The sequence below is a fragment of the Scyliorhinus torazame genome, chromosome 2 (genome assembly GCF_047496885.1).
Source record: "Scyliorhinus torazame isolate Kashiwa2021f chromosome 2, sScyTor2.1, whole genome shotgun sequence".
Taxonomy (NCBI): Eukaryota; Metazoa; Chordata; class Chondrichthyes; order Carcharhiniformes; family Scyliorhinidae; genus Scyliorhinus; species Scyliorhinus torazame.
Genome location: NC_092708.1, coordinates 120383441 through 120397095, shown reverse-complemented (window position 1 = coordinate 120397095; position 13655 = coordinate 120383441). Strand labels below are relative to the sequence as shown.

Below are 13655 nucleotides of genomic sequence, written 5' to 3'. Positions count from 1 at the left end.
CAGCTTTTCCACCGTAATGGGAGCAGCCCCTCCCAATGAACTAGCACTCGCCATCTTTCGTCCTGTTGGACTCACAGCCACACCTGCCGACGGACATTCGCTCGCCCCCTTCGTCTCGATTCTTCTTCTGGAACTTTGACATTCTACAACTTCCTCAGACCTTCCAACACCTAATCATTCAAAGAAATCCCCCCAAGACTGGGCACATAGGGCCAAAAACCAGAAACTCTAGCACGGTGTGACGCCACCGGAAGTCTGCACTATTATATGGTGGGTCTTTGGCACATCGCCAACATTTTAGTTTGTACTTTGTTTTCTTTTTCTTTAATCTCCCTGGTAATAACCTCTCTGAAAGGAAAGCCTATTCCATTTTTATCATTAGAACATTCCCACATTTTCAAAGAAGAAATAAATGTGGAAGTAACAATCCTTTATATTTGGCAATGATGAGGTATTGGGCTTGGCACAGGCAAAAGACTCTTTTTATCAAGCCATAATTTAGTAATTCTTTATACAGGAAAAGCAAAATGATGCGTACTGAAACAGCATTAACATAGTTTGAACCATTCCACAAGGAAAATAGCACATCAGTCAGCATCTGTAAAATAACAGGTTATGGCATTTCAGATACATTCCCATCAGTCGGCCGTTAGAGTAAATATTACTTGGAAAGCATTTTATATAAATATTTAAATAGATTAAACATTAATACTTTTAGTAGCCACAAAAACTGAAAATAAAAAGTAGCCCAAATCTGTCATTGATGAGGAAAACATACCTAAATAGTACCTGCAACATCTACTGGCCAAATAAATTTCCAATGAAGACCTGTACAAGAAGACTAGTTGCCACAACATTGTCCTTGAAATCAAGAAGCACCAGATAAGGTGGATCAGGCATGAGATAAGGATGGCCCAAGAGAGAATACTGAAGTTGCTCTAAAGATGGACACCAGCAGGGAAACGTAAATGGGGCAGGTCAAAAACAACATGCGTATGTTTGTGATGACTGGAAGTGATAGGGTTTAACGTGGGGCGAGGCACAAACCTCAGCGGAAGGCAGGGCTCAATGGTGGAACATTGTTGCGGACTTATGTCCTACCCAGGATGAGGAAGAGGAGGGAAGGGCAAGAATGTGGTCCCAGATACCATTTAACATTTCTAGGAAATCTGAAATTCCACCTAAAGTGGCTATAGATCAATTGAACAATTATGATATGTTGAAAAATAAATGCAGAATCTTTATTTGTGGTATACTTTACATAATACTATTGCAACTAACCTGCATAGCAGGCGGAGAAATGTCTTCAGAAAATTCACAATAAAGTTTATATTAAGAATGATCCTGATTGGCTGTTGGCAAATGTTTGCTGTGTCAGGGAGAGGACTTAAGAGAGAACATTACAGAAAGTAAGGGTAAGCAATTGGCAATGGCACAGGGAACAAAAATGCATGAGATGGGGGGGGGGTTCACGTGATGTGAGCGAGGAACCGGCAGCATTTTCACAAGCTCTTGCTCTGCTCATTTTTTAATCCGTCTTTTCATCCTTGTGCACATTTCTTTTTTGGCTTTTCTTGGTTTACGTAGTTGCCACTATGTCCCAAGAATTCTTGGTCAGTGTTTCTGCATGATAGAGCCGAGTTGGAATGTTTAAATCCTCACTTGTTCGTGGTGGCTGGAAAGAGTTGGAGTGAGGCCCTGCCTTTAGTGGCGCAGTTGCTTTTGGGTGGGCTCCCACCCAGAGGGTACAGTGCGCATTGACAGATGATTTACAGGGAAATGAATAATGAATAATTTGGATTTGATGGCCCCTACCACTGATTATCCTGATTTAACAAGTTCTTAGCATGTTGAGCCAAATGTTGAATACAGAATTTTGTGCAGTCTTTTTCTCCACCCAAATATATTTGGATCTTCTCTGGGGGGGGGGGGGGGGGGGGGGGGGGGGGGGGTTGTTTTAAAATTTAGAGTATCCGATTCATTTTTTCCAATTAAGGGGCAATTTAGCGTGGCCAATCCATCCTGTACATCTTGGGTTGTGGGGGCGAAACCCACGCAAACAGGGGGAGAATGTGTGCAAACATCACACGGACAGTGACCCAGAGCCGGGATCGAACCTGGGACCTCGGGGCCGTGAGGCAGCAGTGCTAACCACTGTGCCAGGATCTTCGATGGTTTGACAATCCTTGTGGAAGTAGAGGAGTACTTTTTAAAGTACTAGCCAGGTCTGCAACCACACTACACCCTCCATACTGCCTGGAAGGAAGATGAGCAGGGTGAGGGGTGGAGGGTGGGAGTTGGTAGGGTTAGTTTGTCCGAGGAAGGTCCCCCAATTAGAGTTAAGAGTTCCTTTGTTTTTATGCAACTACTGTAAAAAACTTGAAAACTTTAATAAAAATACATTTTTTTTAAACGCATTAGATGGTGAGAGAGAACATGCACAGTAAATGAAAGTACGTATGTTAAAGCCAGGATGTAGGGGTGAAGCACATGGCAGGCAGGTGGCAGAGAAGCCTACTGGGCATGTGGGGTAGGCGAAAACATATGCTGCATATGTGAAAATATACACAAGGGAAGGTGAGAATGCACAGAATAAGGGAGGTGCGCAGCATGTAGGGTGTGTAGGCTAAGGACTATTGATGGTGCAGTTGCAGTACATGCACATGGATGAATGAAATGAAATTAAAGAATGAATGCAAGAATTTTTACTGAAAGACAAAAATCAATTATGAAAGCTGGACAATTTTATGGAAATGTTAAATCACAAGATTTGCAGACTTTTCTGCAATTAGTATGAATGTCATTTTAATTGGTATCAATGCCAGATTAATATCTGTTCTTGAACCAAGAAACTGTATTTTTCAAAAGTGCTATGTTAGTTACTTGATAGTTTGTTATCGTCTCCAGCAATCACGATAATCCAGTCCCGTTGGATTGCAATTGACATAGCTGTACTAGCCAGGTCTGCAACCACACCAATGGCAATCACCAACGTGTAACAAACAATCTGTTATACAAGAAGTCAATTGATTAAAATCAAGGCAAGAAAATTAACCTGATAATATCTACAGCAAAGTTTCATGCTCATATGTAATCACATAATAGTTTGAAAATACACAATTTATGCAAGACCAATTTTTTAAATAAAATCACATCTGCAGAAGAAATAATGGTTTGTCCTTCATATAGCCAATCATTTAGAATATGTAAACACATAGATACCAGAGTTTATTTTAATAATGTGCGATCTGCTACCTGCCAGTCTTGAGAAAGCCAATAGTGTAACCTGGTGTCATGGAATATAAGACCAAATCATTTGCTATCTGGTCTAACACAACCATTACTTGAGAAAGCAAATCTGACCATCCGCTAACAACAGTACCCACTTAGTGATCGGTGAACAGAGGCATTTTCAGTAACAAAACTTGCCTAAGAAACTTGCCTAAGATTTTGTTACAATATATAAAATTATTAGCTTTGATATGTTAGCTACAGGGAGAATGTTTTCCCTAGCTGGGCAATCTAGAACAAGGGTGCACAGAGTCAGAATATGGACGCAGCCATTTATGACTGGGGAGAGGAGAAATTTCTTCACACAAAAGTTTGTAAATCTTTGGAATATTCTCCCTCAGAGAGCTGTGGATATTCAGTTGAATATGTTCAATATCATTTGGATAATTTTAGAACATCTGGATACTAAGAAAATTAAGAGATATGGGATTACTGCAAAATATGGCCCCGGAGCATGGCGACTCTCTTCGAGCTCTCGCCCACAGATCCTCTTCCTATACCTTTTATAACCGTTGTAACCATTTTTTAATAAATATTTTTATTCCCCTCCTTTTTCACATTTTCATCCAAATTTACAACCACCAACAATCAACGGTAACAAATACAATGTCAATCTCCTGGCCAACAATCCCTTCCTCCCACCAACTCCCAAACAGCCCTCAACATTTTAATTACAAGCATCAAAGAAAAGGATTCAGGAATCTACTATCCACCCATACATTGTCACCAACAACATATAAAGTCCAACCTCCCCCCCACTAATGTTCAATGTCATCCAATTCTTGAAAGTGCATAATAAACAAAGCCCATGAATTGTAGAACCCTTCCATCTTTCCCCTCAACTCAAACTTCATCTTCTCGAGTGTTAAAAACTCCAACAGATCCCCCCGCCATGCCAGGGCATGGGGTGGAGAAACTGACCTCCACCACAACAGGATACGCCTTCAGCTGATCAGTGAGGCAAAGGCTAAAACATCTGCCTCCGCACTCGCTTCCAACCCCGGCCAATCCGATACCCCGAATATGGCCTCCAAAGGCCCCAGCTTAAGCCTCACATGTACCACCTTCGAAATTACCCGGAACACCTCCCTCCAGCTTTGGATAGGCCCAAAACATATGAACATGGTTTGCGTGGGCTCCCCCTGCAAAGTTCACACACATCCTCTAACCCCTCAACGAGTCGGCTCATCCTCGCCTTTGTGAGATGCGCTCTATACACCACCAGATGCCAGCGGCAGCAACGTCTGCAGATGCTCGAGGCAGTGGCCCGTGTGCCGGACCCCACACCACAGAGGAGGTCCAGGCCGCCCAACAGTCATTTGGACCCAGATGGGGAGTCCTGTGACAGCCCAGGGTTACAGGCGTCCCAGTGAGAGTCAAGGTCACCGCAGTCCTGAACTTTTACTCCTTGGGATCATTCCAGGGCTTGAGGGGGACCTGTGTGGTATCAGCCGATAGGTCACGGATGCCCTGTATGCCTGTGCCGAAAACAACATAATCTTTGACATGGACTAAGCCCAGCAAGGTGCCTGGGCAGCTGGTTCCTCCGCCATCGCCAGAATGCCCTGGGTCCAAGGGGTAACAGATGCCACGCATGTTGCCCTGCGCTCGCCGGGCCATCTGGGGGTGCCCTATGTTAACCGAAAGGGATTCCACTCCCTTAACATACAGATCGTGTGCGACCACCAGATGAAGATAATGCACGTGTGTGCACGCTTCCTGGGAAGTGTCCATGACAGCTACATCTTGGAGCAGTCGGTCATCCCCTCTTCGAGGAGCACCCAAGGTTGGGCGGCTGCCTCTTGAGGGATATGGGGTACATGCTGCAGACCTGGCTCATAACGCCAGTACGGAGGCCAGTGACCGAAGCGGAGACGCAGCACAACGAGGCCCATGCAGCCACCAGGCTGTGATTGAGCGGTGCATCGGACTCCTCAAGATGTGATTCCGAAGCCTCGACTGCTCCGGTGGTGCACTCCAGTACACCACCCAAAGGGTCGCCCTCTTTGTGGTGGTCTGTTGTGCCCTCCACAACCTCACACAGCAGCGGGGCGACGAGTTGGATGTTGGAGATGAGGAACATGTGGCAACCTCCGAGGATAAGGAGGTGGAGGAGAACGCGGACGACAAAGTGGTGCCAGACTAGCAGGGGCTGGAGGACAAGGCCGGGGAGGAATCCGAGGACCAGCCAGAGGCTGCAGAACAGGCATATGCGGCGGGGGTCCAGCAAGCCTGGGAGGGCTCATACTCGCCTGATTCACTTAGGATGTGGCCTGGTCCGTCACCCCTCCACTCTCATTTCCCACCCTCCCAGGGGTGCCACATCACTCCAGGGTGCTGGGACTGTGTTGGCACCGTCCGTGGGTTACTGTCGAGGGCAGGGGGGTGATGATAACCCGCAGAGATCTGATCGCTGGTGCTCCTCAATCTATGTCACAGTCTGACCCCGTCTGCTGAGAGCTCACTCACACCCATCATCTGCTCGCAGTGTGCCCGGGGAGGGTAGCCTGGAGAGAGGGCCTAGGGTTCGGAGGTCGGCCTGCATTGCAGGAGAAAGTGAAAGAGCCATCATACTGGTTGTGCTCCAGGGTGTTTAATGTGTAATACAATTTCCCACTTTCCCGATGGTGCCGCCCGCCCCCCCTCATCACACCTACCCCCCCCACCCCGTTCCTCCTCCCCCAGTGCCCTCAATGATCATTGATGTGCTTTGCCTTCCTAGTTCTACCACTACGTATAGGTGCGTCCCAGGATGCACATCTGAGGTGGAGGCAGCCAGCTGCTTACCTCGTCCTGTGGCATTCGATGCCCCTGGCGGGCGTCCTCTGGGGACTTTGGAGCTAGAGGGCCCCAGCTCACGTGTCGACGTTCCACCCTGTCCCGTGTGCTGGCTGCGAGACACGGCCTCATCGGAGGTGTGGAACATGGGGGAGCTGATGGCCACAATCCCCACTGCATGAGATGGGTCCCGGTTGGCACCCAGCGCCCCCTCCTCCCAGTCCGTGCCCATGGAGCCCTGGGGTTCACCTTGGGATGGAGGAGCAATAGTTCGAGCCCCGTCTGCCCTCACATCATCTGGCTCTGCCAGCCCTGGCTGTTCCCCATGGTCCGCACCATCCTGTCGACGCCCTCGGCGATGTCCCTCAGTGACTGGGACATGCTCTGCAGCACCTCGGCCATGCTCATCTGAGAGCGGGAATGTCCCGTAGAACCTCATCAAGGTCAGCCTGTTCGCCAGTCTGGGCCCTCTCCCGATGATTGTGGGAGAACTTACCCTGAGGAGACACAGAGAGGGCATTATTAGTCACACACTGAATTACATCCCCCAGCGAGTCGGACATTCTGCCGAGACCCTCAGCCATAGCTGTCACCAACTGCGCGATGCCTTGAACACGTCCACTAATGATGCAGACATCATGCGCCAGGCTCTCCACTGCAGTCGCCACACTAGAAGTGTTGGCCTCGGTGCCAAGCATTGCCGGCGACATCTTCAGCACCCATAGCCTCTAGGACTTCTCCAAGTGGCTATGGATCTGCTGGAGTGTCGCTGACATTTCCCTAACGTCTCCATCAGCTCTGGGAAAGTCTCTTCCACAAGCCCATCATCTGGCTGGGACCCATCTGGGTCCTAGGATCCAGCGGACCTCCGATTGCTGTCTCCCCTGGGGATTCCTGCCTCCATCTGATGTGCATCATCAGCTGTGTGGTGCTCACCAGATTGAGCCCCAGAAGCCTGACCACTAACATTTCTCACCTAGATGCGTGTATCTGCGCTGGTGGAGGTGGGGATGACAGCTGTGACGCGACTATTACGGTTGCATCCTCGAAACTCTCCTCAGAGGTGGTCTCCTGGAAGACTGGAGAGGGTAGCACCCCGGATGGGCCGGCGCCGTCGGCTGGAGGGTCTGAGGGAGAATGGACATGTGGTCAGTGGAAGGGATGGGTCAGTCAGTAAGGCAATAACAACTCACGTTTGACAGGTCATATGGGTGGAGCCCGCTAATTCATCACCTCTGTGGCATCTGCCAGCCCCGATCCTCGACCACACCAGTCACATCCAGGGCCCGCTCCGCGAAAGAGGTGAGGATTCTTATGTTCGGCTCCCCACCGCCAGTCTGGGCCCTCTCCCGACGACTGTGGGATAACTTTTCCTGAGGAGTCAGAGTGGGCATCATTAGTCACACGCGTGGTCCACAGTGGCAGGAAGTGGGGCTGTGAAGGGAGGGTTGGGGGATTGAAGGGGAGAGAGGTGGTGGAAGGGTTGGGGTGGTTAAAGGGGGAGGGTTGAGTGGAGGTCGCATGGAAAGTTGGGGGGTGTGGATGCTCCCGTGGGGACGGAAAGGGCTCGTTGGGGGTGGGGGGGTTGGTCCCCTCTGTGCCATTGTTGGGAGCTGGTTGAGCAAATGCAGCTTAAGTGCTGCTCGATCTTGTTAGCAGGGGGCTGGCGAGTGCGGTGCCAGCGAATCAGCTGGGAAGCCTTCATTTGCGGCGAAAAGCCCGGGAGGCATCGTTAAGTGGACTGATTAACGTTGAATAGAGTTGCCGGCCTCGCTGGGCTGAGCGCCGAGAAGTTCGCAGCAATTCCTGCTGAAATTTTTCCGGAGAATCGGGCCCTATATCTCAAAAACAAATGGACCGATTCCAACAAAACATGGTACAGATATAGGGGCTTGTATTTTCGGGCTGTTCATGCCAGCGTGATCTTCCGGTCCCCCCACTGGTCCTCGCCGCAGGCTTCCTGGATGCGAGGAGTGCATTCAATAGGAAAATCCATTGACAATGGTGGGACAAGAAAATCCCGCTGCAGGCCAATGGTAGGTCACCCCTATCGCCACAAAACACGCAGCGGATTGCATGGAAAATCCCGCCCAGGATATAGCCGAAGGAAGAACTGATCAGTTTTTGACAACGGTGTGTATCCCGATCCTGGAATTTTTCCAAAGGATCTGTTAACATTGGGAAATTACTGTTTGGAATGTTGGTTGTTTTATTTAAAATATTATTGATTGTTTCAAAATGTTGTAGATTGTCTTAGTTATTATTGTTATGGACCAGGGTTTAGAGAGCCCCAAAGTGTGTCATGGAGTTCACCTGAACCACAACTTTTAATAGATTGTGGTTATGGGGAGCACACGGGTCTACCTTACAGGTGTAGTGCAACAGAGCATTAAAGTACTTTTAAATTAAAACAATGTTTATCTATGAAACCAGTTAACACTTTATAAACCCACAGTAAACATCTTATCAACTATCCACACCAATAAATCCCCCAAGAATAAAGTATGCTATAAGTAAACCTTACTCTTTCCTTATTAGCATCCATAAGACAAAAGACCCTTTTTAACACAGAGATCAGGTTTAAATTCACTACTGAGAGCAGTCAGCACTTTGAAATCACCCAATTGATTTGGAGACAGTCTTTAGTTTGCAGAGATCCTTGCTTTGCCTGCAGCTATCCAGCTCTCAAAACAAAACTAACCACACCCTGTAGCAAACAGCCTAAAACGAAAGTAAAGCAAACAGACATCCTAGCTCTACCCACACTCTGACATCACTGATAAACACACATTTCTTAAAGGTACATCCATCCACTACAGCTATTTTTATAAACACCCATTTCTTACAGGTACTCTCACATGACACTGTGGTAAAATTAGTCACAGCTGTTAAAATGTGAGCAGAGTTATCACACAGCTGCTTGGGAGAGTTTTCTGTGTGAAAATTAGTTGTTGTATTTCCTACATTACAACAGTGATGAATCTTCAAAGTACTTAATTGGCTGTCAACTGCTTTCAGCTGTTCTGAGAAAGGCACTTTATAATTTTTTGTAGCTTAGGTGGCTGGGTAGTGCCTGCAAAACATCTTAACCCCCCACATCCCCCCAACCCCAAGAGTAAGCAATTCCTGAATACTTAAAAAGGTACAAATATTTAATGTAACTTCAAACTTCAAGGCAAGTGGCACTCAGTTCCAGGTTTACAAAAATCAGGCCTGATGCTCAATGATTTCTCTACTTGCTCTCCTTTATCATATATTATTTTATTCCCCCAAGGTGACTATTGTAGTCAAAGTGGGGTCAATGTTGAGTAAAAAGTAGTTTATTTCCGAATCACAGTCAGGAAATACAGCAACTAAGTAAGTCCAAGTACCAGCCAGGATCGTCCTGAGATGTTGGTTCCTGGGCCAGCTCATATCTTGGGGAAATTAACAAATCTGCTGTTGGGCCTCCACCCCTCAACGGAGGAGTTCATGCTCCACGAGCCCCACGGGGCGATCAATCTGATCATCCCTGTGGGTCTCATGGGGGTTATAACAGCAACCTTTTTATAACCCCATTGACAGTCCTTTCCTGCCACCCACCTAATTTCAACACTGCCCCCTACTGACAGCCCTTTCCTGTCTTCCCCACAGCTCTTCTATTCCTACACCACAGGGAAAAAACAAGCTTATATTAAATGCTTTCTGGGTCTTCACAGCCATTAGACCTTTAAAGAACAAATGTTTCCCTATTTTGGTGCTGAGAAACCCCATATCATCTTTAGGAGAGGAAGAAAAATTAATTAAGGCTTACAGATTTCCTTCGCCATTACCACCATCCCCTCCACCAACCCATGTCTGTCCCTTCCTCTTTCTATTATCTCTCAATGCTTTCAAACTCCATCCCGCCAAACCTAATTTCCGGCACGGTACATCCTTGCCTGCAGCAGGATTCTCTGTTCCCGCAGCCAGCCAATGGGGTTTCCCATTGTGGGCCACCCCACACCGTCGGAAACGTGCGAGCGTGGGTGCGTTGCCGGCAGGGCGGAGGATCCCGCCAATGGAGAATCCCACAGTATATATCTGACTTTGACGAAGCACTAAGGGCCGGAATTCTCCAGCCTTTGGAATTCTCATTTCCCGCTGGCAGCGCATCCCTGCCGTTGGGTTTCCCAGCAGCATTAGGTGGCTTCAATGGGAAATTCCATTGACAAGCGGTGGGATGATAGAATCCCACCACCAGTGAACAGCCTGTCGCCAAGAAACACGTGGATGGGGGACCAGAGACTCCCGCCCAATATATTTAAACTGCTGACTAAGCTTAGAATAATTTACAACCAGTTCCCAGTCCATACATAAATATAACAGGCCGCACAAATACAGCTATTGCACTTCTCTCAAGTACAATCCACAATCCTCTTCTCACTGTTGGCATAAATCCTCATTGTGGGATTATGTCTACAACATGAATACGTAAATTCATGGCTTTTGTTCTTAGAATCATAGAATTTACATTGCGGCCATTCGGCCCATCGAGTCTGCACCGGCCCTTGGAAAGAGCACCCTACTTAAGGCCACACCTCCACCCTACCCCCTTAACCCAGTAACCCCACCTAACCTTTTGGACACGATGGGGCAATATATCATGGCCAATCCATCTAACCTGCACAACTTTGGACCGTGGGAGGAAACCGGAGCACCCGGAGGAATCCCACGCAGACACAGGGAGAAGGTGCTAACTCCACACAGTCACCCAAGGACAGAATTGAACCTGAGACCCTGGAGCTGTGAGGCAGCAGTGCTAACCACTGTGCCGCTTCAAGAAACTTCTGCATTTTTGCCATTTTAAAACTGTAATTTTATTTCTTAATCTTTCAAACATTAAATAAAGTAAACTTCATATTCAAATAAAAGATGTACCAAATACCAGCAGAATATTGTAGATTTGATGATTTCTGGAGAATAGCGTGTTTAATGATCACCATATTAACAATCCTGGCTGCCAGAGCCAATTAGAAAGTTGATTTACACTATTAAATATAACTAGATGGATTGTAACTACGTTATTTATCCAAAAAGCAATTTACTTAGATAAACAAAAATCCTAGACAAATGTAATATGCATCCAAAGTTTACCATCATTTAAACACTCAGGTTGTGTGTGGTAATATGAATAATAATTACAAACATAACTATATAAGATATATGGTCTTGCAACAAAAAATATTAAAGCTTTCCGTGACAAGCAAAATTCAAGCTATTAAATCATATTTACCTTCGCCCAACCATTCCATAGGGTCGTGATCTGAGTGTTATAAACAAATAACAAAATAAATACCACAGCACATAAGATCACGGAAAGATTCTGGATGACCAGTGCAACCTGTACAACTGAAATTCAAAAAAGAAAATATTAATAATGTTTAAAATGGTAACATGTAGAACTACAAAATTATGTAAAGTTCATCTTGAAGCTATAGTTTATCCGTGTAATACATCACCATACCTTTCATTCTCGCATTGTTGTCAACCCAGTTTCCAACTAAGGCACCAAACAGAATAAGTGATGAAGAAACAGCCAAACCAAACACACCTGGAAGCAGCAAGCTATTTTCATAAAGTTCTACCAGGAAAAGTGAGACAGCAAAATGCCACATGCGATCGCCCTGAAGAACAAAGTGCAACCGCATTGTAATGCTCTTAGATTTTTAAACATACATTTTTTTCTTGCCGGAGGGAAGAGAGAAGAAGACTCTCACCTGCCCCTCACTTACCACAAGAGGGAAAAAAACAACCTGTTCCCACCCTTTAGCCAACACTGCTTTCTCTGAATGTGGCTGCAGAGAGGTACATCCAGCAAGCCATGGTGGCACATTGTGGGTACGAATGTTTATCTCATTATTCTATGACAAAGAATGTTTATGCTGAGACTGATAAAGCTGCAAGATAAAGCAAAGCATTCCATGATGAGTAACTTTTGCACTGCTGCATTTTAATACCTTTCAACACCTTTTTCAGGGTATGCATAGTATAAAGTTGCAGTGAAGAGTTGCAACATTCGGTGAGATTTGATTAGATTTCCTTATCAGAGCAGTTGTGAATTTCCTTTCAAACTGCATTTTACTGAATAGCAAACACCTACCCTTCTTGGTGGTGTACAAATAGACATTTTAGATTATATTTATAAAGAACAATTGTGTAGTTTCTTTCATTTTACTTGCACGTTTACAAATTGAAGGCTTCAGCAAGTCAAATAATAACTGGTGTTGACATTTTACTTCAAAACAGCTGATTAGGAGATCATTTAATGATCAGAAATTCAGTTTTACTGACAATTCATTCTACAGAATACCACATCCACATTAAAGACAACTATGATTTCGTTAAAACCATAACAAAGAATCAACACAGACTTGACAAAAAATTAGATTATATTTTTGATGAATATTTGAAAATTATAGTTTAACAATAAATCTATTGAAGTAAAATTTAAAAATCGCGACAAAGTTTTAAAGGAGTCAAATAATGTAACTCACCCATGTGGATAATAAATGAGTCAGGTAGATGAAAAAGTGAGCTGACTGCAAGAATCTCCAGGTAGAACCTATACATTTTTTTAAAGTTATTATTAACATTAAAAATATTTCAATTTTATTGTGCAGAAATATTTAACTGGCTTACCTAGCCTATTCATGCATCCCCCTTTTTTATCACTGCTATGATGTATGCTCGTGCTAACAGAGGGCTCTTCCTCTATTTCAAAATCCATGGATGCCTTACAAGCACCTTAAACACAAATAGAACAAAAATAATCAACTGTACAATATGTATTCATAAAATAAAGTTGCTTGATTTTCTTGCATCAAATCAATCTCAGAAGCAAATGAAATGAACATGAGCGATATCCATCAGAGTCAGCATTGTTTTATGAAGGGTAAATCATATTTGACTAATTTGTTAGAGTTCTTTGAAGGGGTAACAAGCCAAGTGGGTAATGAGGACCCTGTAGATGTAATATATCTGGACTTCTGGAAGGCATTTAATAAGGTGCCACACAGAAGGTTAATACACAATATTAGATCGCATGGGGTTCGGGGTAATTTATTAGCTTGGATAGAAAATTGGCTGACGGACAGAAGACAGAGAGTCGGGATAAATCGGTATTTTTCTGGTTGGCAGGATGTAACTAATGGGGTGCCACAGGGTTCGGTCCTTGGGCCCCAACTATTTACAATCTATATTAACGACTTGGATACAGGGATAGAAGGTTCTGTATCCAAATTTGCAATGATACTAAAATAGGTGGGACAGTAAGTTGCAATGCGGAAATAAGAACCTTACAAATAGATAGGTTAGGTGAGTGGGCCAAAATGGGGCAGATGAAGTTTAACGTGAATAAGTGTGAGGTCATCCATTTTGGTTGGAAAAATGGAAAGGCAACCTATTATCTAAATGGGAAGAAACTTTGCCGTGCTCCGATGCAAAGTTATCTGGGTGTCCTCGTGCATGAGTCACAGAATACTAGAATGCAGGAACTGCAGGTAATAAAGAAAGCAAATGAAATGTTGCCATTTAGCTAAAGGAATAGTGTATAACAGTAAGGACGT

At 45.3% G+C, this 13655-nt stretch overlaps 1 protein-coding gene across 9 annotated transcripts in view; it reads right to left on the bottom strand.

The window, feature by feature from the left end:
* Positions 1–13655, bottom strand: part of LOC140391496 (ferroportin-like) — a 126265-nt gene that overhangs the window by 39277 nt on the left and 73333 nt on the right. For 4 of the 9 annotated variants that reach the window (XM_072476028.1, XM_072476045.1, XM_072476037.1 and 1 more), the window contains 5 exons: positions 12730–12834; positions 12585–12652; positions 11555–11714; positions 11324–11439; positions 2884–3007 (listed from right to left, as the gene is read on the bottom strand). In XM_072476028.1, the coding sequence (XP_072332129.1) occupies positions 2884–3007; positions 11324–11439; positions 11555–11714; positions 12585–12652; positions 12730–12834 (573 nt within the window). Of the gene's footprint in view, positions 1–2883; positions 3008–11323; positions 11440–11554; positions 11715–11807; positions 12532–12584; positions 12653–12729; positions 12835–13655 lie in introns of those variants that run through there. The other 5 variants (XM_072476071.1, XM_072476063.1, XM_072476092.1 and 2 more) reach the window with 5 other exon arrangements.